Source organism: Apteryx rowi, unplaced genomic scaffold (genome assembly GCF_003343035.1).
Source record: "Apteryx rowi isolate R43461 unplaced genomic scaffold, aptRow1 scaffold_54, whole genome shotgun sequence".
In the NCBI taxonomy this organism is placed as follows: domain Eukaryota; kingdom Metazoa; phylum Chordata; class Aves; order Apterygiformes; family Apterygidae; genus Apteryx; species Apteryx rowi.
Window position 1 is genome coordinate 818,051 of NW_020450805.1, and position 11,120 is coordinate 829,170.

Below are 11,120 nucleotides of genomic sequence, written 5' to 3' on the forward strand. Positions count from 1 at the left end.
CGAAGAAAATATTAAATAAGAATCAGGAAGATCCTGGAGTGCGGTAGGCAGATGACCCTCAAAGACTGCAATGAATTTGACCTGTGATGTTAAGGGTTGTACTCTGACACAGCAATATAAATCGTCAAGAATATCTTTTCAAACAACAACAACAAAAATCTGAAATAATTCTGTTGGTCTTTTTGTGTTGTACTTTAGATGACATGTGCCTGCATTATTCTGAAAAGCCTTAAAGGAGAAATCTGTAAAAATGACTATTACTACCCCATTTGGAAAATGAAACTTTCCTTCATTTTTCTCCCTTGAGAGTAGAGGTGTAGATTCTTGAGTTCTACTTCACCTTAAGGCATGTGAATTAAATCTGGTCTGAAGATAACTGTGTGGACACCAGGCTGCTGAAGTCTTCATACCGTTGCTTTCTGATGTCACCAGAGAGGCATATCTCCTATAAGTTGACATGATTTCTCTAATTGTACATCTTTCATGTAGCCTTATCACATCACATATTGTGATACTTTTACTTATTCTACATTTACATCTTCAGAGAAAGATAACACAGTCAAGCATGTGGCCTAATTTATTGCGTGCTTTAATAAACTGATTTTCTATGTTTGAGAGCAATCCTGTTGACCTATAGAGTTCCTTAGTTATTTTGTGTCATCTCCGTATCATATTGCCTGTGTCTAAGCAGTTAAGGTGAATATTGTTAATAATTTGTGCTCTRTGTCAATGGTAATCTAGTTGATTGTATGTAGAAAATTAAAGATGTCCACACCATCTTCTTCAATATGGACATACCTTAAGCTTGTACTAATATTGTCCATCTTCCCATCTCTTCAAAAACATTTCAGTCTTCTGAATGAAAATAGAAGACAATTGAAAAGAAAAAGGATTAATGGGGCTAGCCTTATATAATGAAATTTCTCAAATTATCATTTTTTCTGGAATGCCTTCCTGTAATAAAGAATTGATATCTCAATTTGTGAGAAGGATAGGAAAAGGCCTGTGAATGTTGTCCATGACGTGCAAGAGCACTTTAAACACTCAGTTGATTAGTCCCAGGTCCAGGTATTTTTCAGTTTTGCCCATGTGTCAAGGATAACCTGCTAAAGGACATAAATTTCAGGAACAAATCCCAGTGATCTTCTAAACTTGTGGAAGAAACATAGTATGTTCGGAACTCTGTGTGACACTGTCACATATGAATAGTAAAAATTTATAAAAATAAGTTTATGCAGTTGAAGAAGAGAGTAATAAAGCAGCCTTCATTTCCTAGATTTACTGTACTTATTCCATACGCCTGAGGAAGACTAAAGCCACTAAGTAATAAGCTTCAAAGTGAAGACTTGGATTTTTCTTCAACTTCAGATCTTGAGCATTTTGAAGTTAAGCATCTTAAGTAAAACCCTTCTCATCAACAAAAATCTTCAGGTATTTTTAAGGTTACCGAAATGCTTAATTGGCCAGACGTTGCCATGAAGATAATTTTGAACTCCCTAAGTTCAAATTGCTGGAAGCATGGAGGTTGCAGCAGGTGCAGTAGCGCTTTCTGCTTGTCTTGTGCTTACCATCTGTGCATGGGTGTCTACAGCTAACCACTGTCTGAGATGGTTCCTGGGCTGCTACAGACCTTTTTCTGATCAACTATGGCCATCCTTATAGTTCTGGAAGAAGAAAAGCAACTTCTTCTTATAACTAGTAACCTCTAGTCTTGGATGCTCTAAATAAAAGCTGAAAACCATAGTATTGGACAGTTTGTTCATTCTCAACTCAATTGAGCACTCAAATACAATACTAGCAAAAATCATACTGAAATCCAATCTATTGTTAATCAACTTCATCAAATCTAGACTACCAACTGTAAAATGATTTGATATTTTGAAAAATTTGTCTCAGACAAAATGTTGGAGTAGTGTTCTATAGAAGTATTATACCTTTGTAAGAAAAAATATACTGTTGTGTTTTTAAAAACAGATCTCTGAAGGGGCTCCAGATGAAATTTTGTATCTATATGCCTCCTGATAATTCATGCATCTTGTAGGCCTGCAGCAAAATAGTTAGACAGATGAGAATGGAAATTTGAGAAAACTATTTAGAAAAGTTTTTTGAACTTGCGGATTTTGCAAAATTAGTGTGTGTGTGTGGGGGGGGGGGGTTCTTCAAGCATATTGTTATAACTTTTCAGCCGAAAGACAAAGCTGGGAATTGTTGAGGAAAGAGGGACAAATAAGGAGAAAATCATTTATCATTTGTTCTTTCAAGAGAAAAAGAATTTTTTTCAAAGATGTTGAAAATACARATAGATTTTTCCCTTCAAAACAATTTTTTTCTTTTTCTTTTTTTCCCAACAAATGCAGTATTATATAATCAAACAGTCTAATCAAACATTTTAGTCACTGAGGCAGTGACTGCAGTTGGCTCTAGCTTTCAGGCAGTTATGGGGGGGGGGCACGGTTTTCAAATTAAATATTAACATGATATCACCATGCAAAGTAAGAGTGCAGAAACTTATGTATCAATTAGGTGTAGGATGAGGTTAATAATAATCTTTAATGATTCTGTAATGTGCTTCTGATAGGTGTCCAGACAGCTAAAACTATGATAAAGAACTGTACCGAACTTTTTAAAATGAACACTCTTAAAAAAACAAAACGGTAAACAGCCCCTTAAGATTTTCTTTGTATTCTAACAAAGCCATACAGGATGATGCTCTAAAGAGAGAGAATGTAGAGCTTGCAAAAATAATTAGCATAATTAGTTTTTTCCTACAGATTTTACTCAGAAAAAATAAACTATGTATGTATCTTCAGAAATGGGAAGTATTTGGATTTACTGAAAAAGAAGAAAAATGGTAAACATATTAAAGAAAAAAAAGTGCAAATGTTGAATCTTTCAATTTGCAACTATTTGCTTAAAGCCCTAGACATGATAAAGAGACATCTAGATCAGACATGACTCATAGAGTACTCAGATCTGGACCATCTAATAACTGGTCCAGACACTCCTCATTCTTCCACTTTACATTAGTACTTATGCCTATCCATGGTCTCATAAAAGAGCCGTTCTGAAATGGCTTAGTGTCTGTAGAACCTGAAGAATGAACAATGCCTCTCACTTTTTGTGGTTATGAGTGCATATCAGTATGAAATGTAGAATCTTTATATTTAAAATAAGCAAACTGTGATTCATAATAACAAGCAGAGAATGAGAGATGGTCCTCATACTGTGCAAGGATCTCAATTTTATGATACTGATGCTGTGCTATGTGAGACATTACTTGCCTAGTGAGAGAGGACCTTTGAGACTGTTTGAGATCACGAACAAGTAGCCGACTCTTACACTCTGTCCTTGCWTTAGAGAGTGGAATTCACAGTGAAATGCAGAAGTGCCTGACTGAGAGGTTACAGCACTCTGGGATGAAAACATTTCTAGTGATTTTCCTTGCAAATAAACTGGAAGAAGATTTTCATATATTTTGTCACTGGATAGCAATCATTATAATGACTGTCAATGAATTTCCTTGACTGGCCAAGAAAAGAGTATATTTTATCTGCACTAGGCCAATCTTGTTGTGTTAGAAGTTCTAAGACTGAATTCTGGTAAAACAAAGAATTAATATATACTTGAACTAATAAATTCCACTTCAGCTAGCATTAAGAGTCTTGAAGAATGCATATATCCATACCTACTCAAACTTAAACAGAGGTGGTGATAATATTGTTACTTCGAGAGAAATTGTTTTTCTTTGCATGCTAGACAAATTTAATTACTTCAACCAGCACTTGCTTAAGTGCTTTTCTGCATCTGGACCAAGATCAATAAATAAAGCACATTGTAATCAAGTAGACCACTTGAACAGCTGATTAAAAGGAGGTGAAAGTTACTGCAGTAGGCTTGACTAGGAGCATCTGAATGAGCATTTTGGTTTGCACCAGCAGTGTGCTTTTAAAGCACATCTGACTGTCCTGACTTGCTGTACTTTGGCTCACAATGCACAGTAGTATCAAAATGAGTGAACTGGATTTCTTTTTGATGAAACTAAAATGGAAGATCTACTCCAGGAGGGGACCTGTTGTACTCCAGCTGCCATGGGCATTCAGTCCTTTTGACTGAACTACAGCTAGCCTACAGTCAACACAAAGCCACAACAACAAAACCTTAAAGTACGTCTAAAGTGAACATCAGCACTGTTTTGCTCTACAGGGCTGCTCTTGCTGGTCTACACTACTTGTCAAAGTAGACATAACCAGAATCTCCTGTGTACCACCACAAAAAAGTGGTTACAGAACCGTGGGTTCTGGACCAGCAGCCTTGCTCAGGGGAAGGAAGAGCTTGTTTGGGCGAAGTCATGCTGCCTGCCCTGCTGTTCTGTATCCTGTTCAAAGAAGTGTAAGACAAAGATGCTTTAAAAACAAGCCGTTTTCAAGCTAGCACCATTGTTTTATGAGCACTGTCTTTGAGACAATCTTTCACTTGCATTTTCATACATCTGAAAAAAGCTTAACTTGAAACTTTCTAGAAGCTAATTTGAAAATCATCTACTACTGAAATTCTGGATTTAGATGCAGAATGTAATTTAATTATACACAATGCTTGACTGGTACTTTTAAGTGTTGCTTTTAATAAGTCTTAATAGTATTGTAGTTTAAAACAAAACAAATCTGTCCTCATGAAAAATGGCAAGCAGACACTCGATATAGGCTCCTCTGAAACAGTGTGTATATGGTGCTGTAAAGAGATTCTGTCTGGTGACATGCTAGACTTTTTCTACCTACCTTCCTCTGGAAACCTGAGAAATGTTTTTGTTCTTGATTCTGCATATTGTCTCTCTGCTGATAAATCCCCTACTTCTCTCTTTCTAAAAATATTTCTATATATCTGCTACTTTTTTATATGGATTATTGTCATTTTCAAATAAGCTCTGTACCTGCTTTTGTTACTTTCAAAAAATGTCTATGCAGAATCTACAAGGGTGGAACTTACTGTTGGAGAAGAAAAGTTACCAGTAACTTTTTTTTTCTAAAAACAGTAATTATAACAGACTCCCACTTGCCCCTCTAACTTCTTCAGTTTTAGAAGTTATTCTTTCTACTATTTCACTTGAAAAAAAATTGATCATAAATAGTTGGCATAAGCACAACATGCCTATATTATCTGCAAGCAAGATGGCTTATTAGCTTGAAAATACTAAATGCAGAGCTTTTGCCAGTCACATGGAGGGAACATATGCTAGGAATGGAGACCTGTATAGCCCATAGATCCACTGAACAGTTAAGTTCAGGGTGACAGTTAAGAAAATTTTATTTACTTAATCACTTCTTCAGGAGAAACTTTTGCTTTAAATATCATGAGCATTATCAGACATTTAAAGTGATCTGCTGACCTTTCACAAATTATTTTGGTTATCTAGGAAGAACAAGCACGGCTGTGAAATCTGTCGGTGTAAGAAATGCCCAGAACTGCCTTGTGGCAAAATCTGTCCAATGGGCTTCCAGCAGAACAATCATGGGTGTCTTATCTGCAAGTGTAGAGGTAGGTGTGAATGCAGTGCCACCTGTAATTATAATTTGTTTTCAAAGCGGTTGGAAGCTAGAATGAAAGAAGAGGAATACTACACAGTACGTGTAAGAATTGAAATGTGTTACCTGGTGGGAAAGTCCTTTCCTCAAAGGAGTGTATTCTTTTGCAGGTGTTTGTTTTCATTTGTAGAGTCTGTGCTCATCTCCACTTCAACAGATAGCTTCAGCTCCATATCCATCTTCTATTGCAAAGCCRCAAAAAGTCTGTTATCATTAATGAAAATTAGATCAGGCTCTTAATAGCAACTGCTGAAGATAAGCTGATAGAATCTCTTTTCTCTGTAGCTGCATAGATCTTGGATTCTTTGCCATCACCATTTCTTTATAAACTCCGTTTTGGATTTGATAGATACCCTGTATACCACCTAAAATTAGAATGCTGTTTCTTGAACTTTTTTCAGATTGTATCCAGGAATGTTGGGACTTGGGTGACATTTCCTTTCCCAAGAGGACGGGAAATCATACTAGGAAGGTACAGCATGGAGGCAAATGAGGATCAGAAGCAACTTTGCCAGGGAACATCTGGATGTTTTATAATTGTGTATGTTTTTTGAAAATCACAGAATGTAGCCCAGGGTTTAATGAAGAGTTGAACCTAACTGATGCCTTTGTGTTGCTAAAAGGGCAAGAACTTACTCCTCTCTTCTGCTTCTTGCTACATAGTCATGTGCTTGTTCATATCTGCTAAGCRTCCTCCCCAAGAAGCAGTACCTCAAACACCTTCTTCTCATCTGCTTGCTTGCTTATGAGTAAATAAAGCAAAGGTAAAGGGGTAGGATGTTTCCAGTCTATAGCCATATATGGGCAGGGGGAGGGGAAATGTCCTACCTATATAACACATTTTTTCCCTTTTCCTTGCTGCTAGAGTAAAATGAGTGACTATACTACCACCTTCATGTTGTATCATCATGTCCCAAGTTATTGTTGTGCTCTATATTGTATTCTGTTGTACTTTGGCAGATCAAGTGGTTTTTTTCATTCCCTTTTAGTGTCAGAAGAAGTGTTTTAGAACTAAAATACGCCAGTAGGAAGTATGTTCTTGCGGTACTTTCTATCTGATGCCATTAGACAGATTTGCCCTACTCATTGTCATGTGTTATCACTTAATGACAATAAGCTATGCTTTAACAAAAAAGAAGTGTACTAGTCAAAGTTTGAGAAGAATAGTGATGTACAAGTTGCAAAGCAAAGAAATGAAGTTATCCTTAGGAATTTGGTTTGTGTTGTAAATTACAGTTTGTAAAGGTATCTATCAGTACGGTGTGGATATGCTCCACTCATTGGCTCTTATTTGCCTTCATGTGAGTCTTGGGTTCCTGAAGAGGAGGAGGATAGGAAATAGTGCATTTAGAAATCCGGTGGTATTTTTTGCCATTATAGCAAATTTTTATTATCTGTCATATACGTATCCAAGATATAGCTGCTTCTACCTTAGATATTATCAGATTATAAAGCACTGATTCTATTACTGTATCTTACACCACTGCTTTATTACTCAGGTGCCCTAACTTATTCACAAATTGGAGGATGTCCATCATGAAAATCAGTTCGTGCCCTTATCTCCAATGCCATATAGCATGCCCTTTTCTGGATAATAACTGTTGGAAAGGAAAAAAGCTCCATCTGTCTTTCCGTAAAGGAAATTATTCCTACCATCGTGGCTGTGATTCACAGAATCACAGGATGGTTGAGGTTGGAAGGGACCTCTGGAGATCATCTAGTCCAACCCCCCTACTCAAGTAGGGTCACCTAGAGCACGTTGCCCAGGACTGTGTCCAGACGGCTTTTGAATATCTCCAAGGATGGAGACTCCACAACCTCTCTGGGCAACCTGTGCCAGTGCTCTGTTACCTTCACAGTAAAGAAGTTTTTCCTCATGTTCAGACAGACCTGCCAATATGTGTTTGTGCCCATTGCCTCTTGTCCTGTCACTGGGCACCACTGAAAAGAGTCTGGCTCCATCCTCTTTACACCCTCCTTTCAGGTATTTATACACATGGATAAGATCCGCCCCTCCCCCCCAACCTTCTCTTCTCCAGGCTGAACAGTCCCAGTTCTTTCAGCCTTTCCTCATGAGAKACATGTTCCAGTCACTTAATCATCTTAAAGCCCTTCTCTGGAAGGGCTTATTATCTAAATACATGTCTGTTTTCTGCTTGTGAAGTCTGTAGCTTCCATGCACAATGTTGGCTTACAAGACTTCAAGAATAGACAATAATTAGAGAACATTTCTCAACAGAAGCATTGGCAACCCTGGATTGTACTTATCAATCTGTTCATATCTACCTGGAAATGAAAGTCTCAACTGAACCGATGAAATATAATTTGGAAAATCAGATGCAGTTTTGAGGAAGGGTGTATGTGAGAGTTATTGTAGCAATTTTGCTAAAAAATATTTGCAAAAATGCAAATTCTTATACACCTGGAACCTTAAAAATGCTTTTAATTGACTAAATACGTAGTATAGCTCTTAAAGTTTCAGGTTCACAGAATGCTAGAGCAACTATTATGCTGAATTCAGCAGCTGTTTTATCCTGTGTGTTTCAGAAAAATGGCAAAAGGCATGCAATGATACTCCAAAAATTTCTGCAAAAGCTTATGTAAAATTTCAATAACATGGCAATAATGCAGAATTAAACCACTCTATACCAAAACTTGTAAATGTAATCAGTAGGACTCAGTCAAGACACTGAGGCAGAATATGATGACAGTGACTGATAGTTCTTGAAATTGTGTTATTGAGCAATGGGATGAACTCATGTGAATTAGGGTTTGTTTGTGTGGAAAAACTACTAACAGTAATGGCTGACTTAGAGAAGCTTCCATATGGAATACGAACACCTATTTTGGCTTAGATTGCCGTTCACTAAATAGTAATTATTAAAAGACCTAAAGCATTTTGTTGAAATAGGGATGTCCAATTTGGGTTAAGCCCAGGAAAGAAAGAAAAGACCTTGTGTCTTTCCTCATATCTGTTTTATGTCCATTTTCTCAGGTTGTCATCCCTTTTATAGCTCTTTGTAGTGAAATCTTGAGGGATTTCCAGGTTTACCTGCTGGATTTGGGGCTGTGTGGTGAGAGGTACTTGCATACTTTCCTCTACTACTTATGAATATGAACCTCTCATTTAATGTTCTCCTTTTCAGAAGCACATAGTAAATGGGTTTTTTCTCCTTTGGCTTGAATATCCATAGGAACTTTTTGTCTTTCATGCAGCAAATTAAATAATTTTTTTGTGAAAAATGCACTATTGTTAACTATTTTAAGAAATCGTTACTGTTTGTATTCTTTCTTTTTCATTTCAGTGATCTTGCCTTCTGTGTGTCATTCAGTCATTTTCAACCTGTGTTTTGTATTAGTCTGGGGATTAGACTTTCTGCATTAGTAGCCTCTGTGTTGCATTCTATAAGTTTTTATTTGTGCTCAGGCTCTCCCTGATCCTAACCGCTCTTTCTTGCTTTTCTTTGGTTCTTGCATACTTTGATTTCTAGCTATAGACAAGAAAATTTGAATATTTTTCCATTGCTTTGTGTAATGACTCCATTATTAACTTTTTTAGCAGTTATTGCTTTTGCATTTTAAAAAATGATAAAATAAGACAAGATATGGGAATATGGAACTAAAAGAAACTATACAAGTCCCAGAAGTCAGTCTCCCTGCAGTTGCAGGCAAACATGCAATCATCTAATTCAGAAGGATCCCACATTTTATTTTCTCCACATGGCATCATAAATTGCAGGCAATTATAAAAAAAACTTTAAGACTTCTAGTAAGAAATGTTACAAATAAACTTTGCAGCAATGAGAAGCAGAGAGGTAGATTTCACTGACATAACCTGCAATATATGAGTTTTTTACTAGAAATAAAAATAAGTAAGACAGAGTAATTGCTGAATGAAGAAGTTCTCATTACTTATCTTGTTATGTGTCTCCACGCTCACAATCAACAAGTTTCCTAGTTGTCATGATGCTTTAATGGAATATATACAAGGTGTAGTCTCTTAGGTATGCAATAATTGCATCCCAGACTATTCACAGCTCCAACTTTTTGTCTTACGCTGTATGCAAATTTTTAAGTGCTTTCCTTAACAAGGATGGATTTTAAAATATGAACAAATATTTAGAAAAGTAGCTTGATCCTTCTCTAACTAAATAGGTGTATTCATTGTTATCATGATCACAAAGACACCAAGCCTTTAGTATCTCAGTTAAACATGATCATTAGCGACTCAACCAAGAATGAATAGAACAATCACCAGTGTGTTCTGGGGGGAGCCATAAATCCTTGTTAAAATTTTCTCCCAAAATCCCTAAGTAAGAGGAAGGAATGGGTAAATCCTCTGCCCATGCATTAGCTCCACTCCTTAAATTGCTTCTGCCAGAAATTGCTTATGCTAGGGTTAATAAAATTTGAACCACAGAAATACAGGACTGGGACAGAGCTCTGGAAAAAAGCAAATCCATCCCTTTGCCCTCACATAAAATCAAGTGTGTCTAGATAATCCTTGACAGATGTTTGTCTAAGGTTTCATTTCTTAAGAATCTCCAACCTCAAAAAGCTCCCTAAGTAATGTGTTTCTGTGGCTACCAATATGTGATATTTTAAAAAATTTTCTAATACTTCTGTCTGCCTTTCCACAAATTAAACCAGCTACTTCTTGTTCCATGCTCAATGGACATATAGAACAGTTAATCACCATTCCCTTAGAATTCTTGCAATATTTAATAGGTTGAAGTTAAAGCACCTAAATCTATTCTTTTCAAAGTCAAATAAATGCAGTTCTTTAGATCTCTCATCACAGATCRAAAACTGGATATTGTACTTTTGCTGCAGTCAGAACTCAAGCTAGTAGAGCTAATAGTGCTGCCTTTAAACATACGGCACTGCTTTACTGTATCTCAGATTGAACTCGCCTTTTCTGTGCTGGTATCGCATTGCTGACTAGTATTTTCCTTTTGAGCTACTATAATTCCCAGGTTGTCTTTAACCATACCACTACCACATACCAATTATTCCAACTTTGTATTTGGGCATTTGGTTTCTCCTTTCAGTATAATCTTTTGTGCTAGTTTTAGTTAGAAACTTAAAAGCGAACACAATTTCCTCAATTTGTCAAGTTAATTTTGAAAATCTGCCTTCTGAAATCTTTGCTGCCTCTAAGCATAGTTTGTTTTACAATTTTGGAGTATACTTCAGGAAAAAAGTTTGATTGTGTCAGATGCTTTAAAATATTTATTAAGGAAGGGTATTTCCATCTAAGGCTTTTATGTATAGATACTGTTTTAATGTAAAATATATTCCACTCATATACTGCAAATAGGAATTAATATATCACAGAATCACCAAATCGCTGAGGTTGGAAGGGACCTCTGGAGATCATCTAGTCCAACCCCTCTGCTCAAGCAGGGTCACCTAGAGCACATTGCACAGGATTGCATCCAGGCGCGTTGTGAATATCTCCAGAGAAGGAGACTCCACCACCTCTCTGGGCAACCTGTTCCAGTGCTCTGTCACCCTCACAGTGAAAAAGTATTTCCTCAT

The 11,120-nt window shown here is 36.7% G+C and overlaps 1 protein-coding gene across 1 annotated transcript in view; it reads left to right on the forward strand.

The window, feature by feature from the left end:
• The window catches only part of CRIM1 (cysteine rich transmembrane BMP regulator 1), a 217,806-nt gene that overhangs the window by 180,119 nt on the left and 26,567 nt on the right, over positions 1–11,120 (forward strand). The window contains exon 10 of the mRNA XM_026081276.1: positions 5,411–5,532. Coding sequence (XP_025937061.1) covers positions 5,411–5,532 — 122 coding nt within the window. The remainder of the gene's footprint in view (positions 1–5,410; positions 5,533–11,120) is intronic.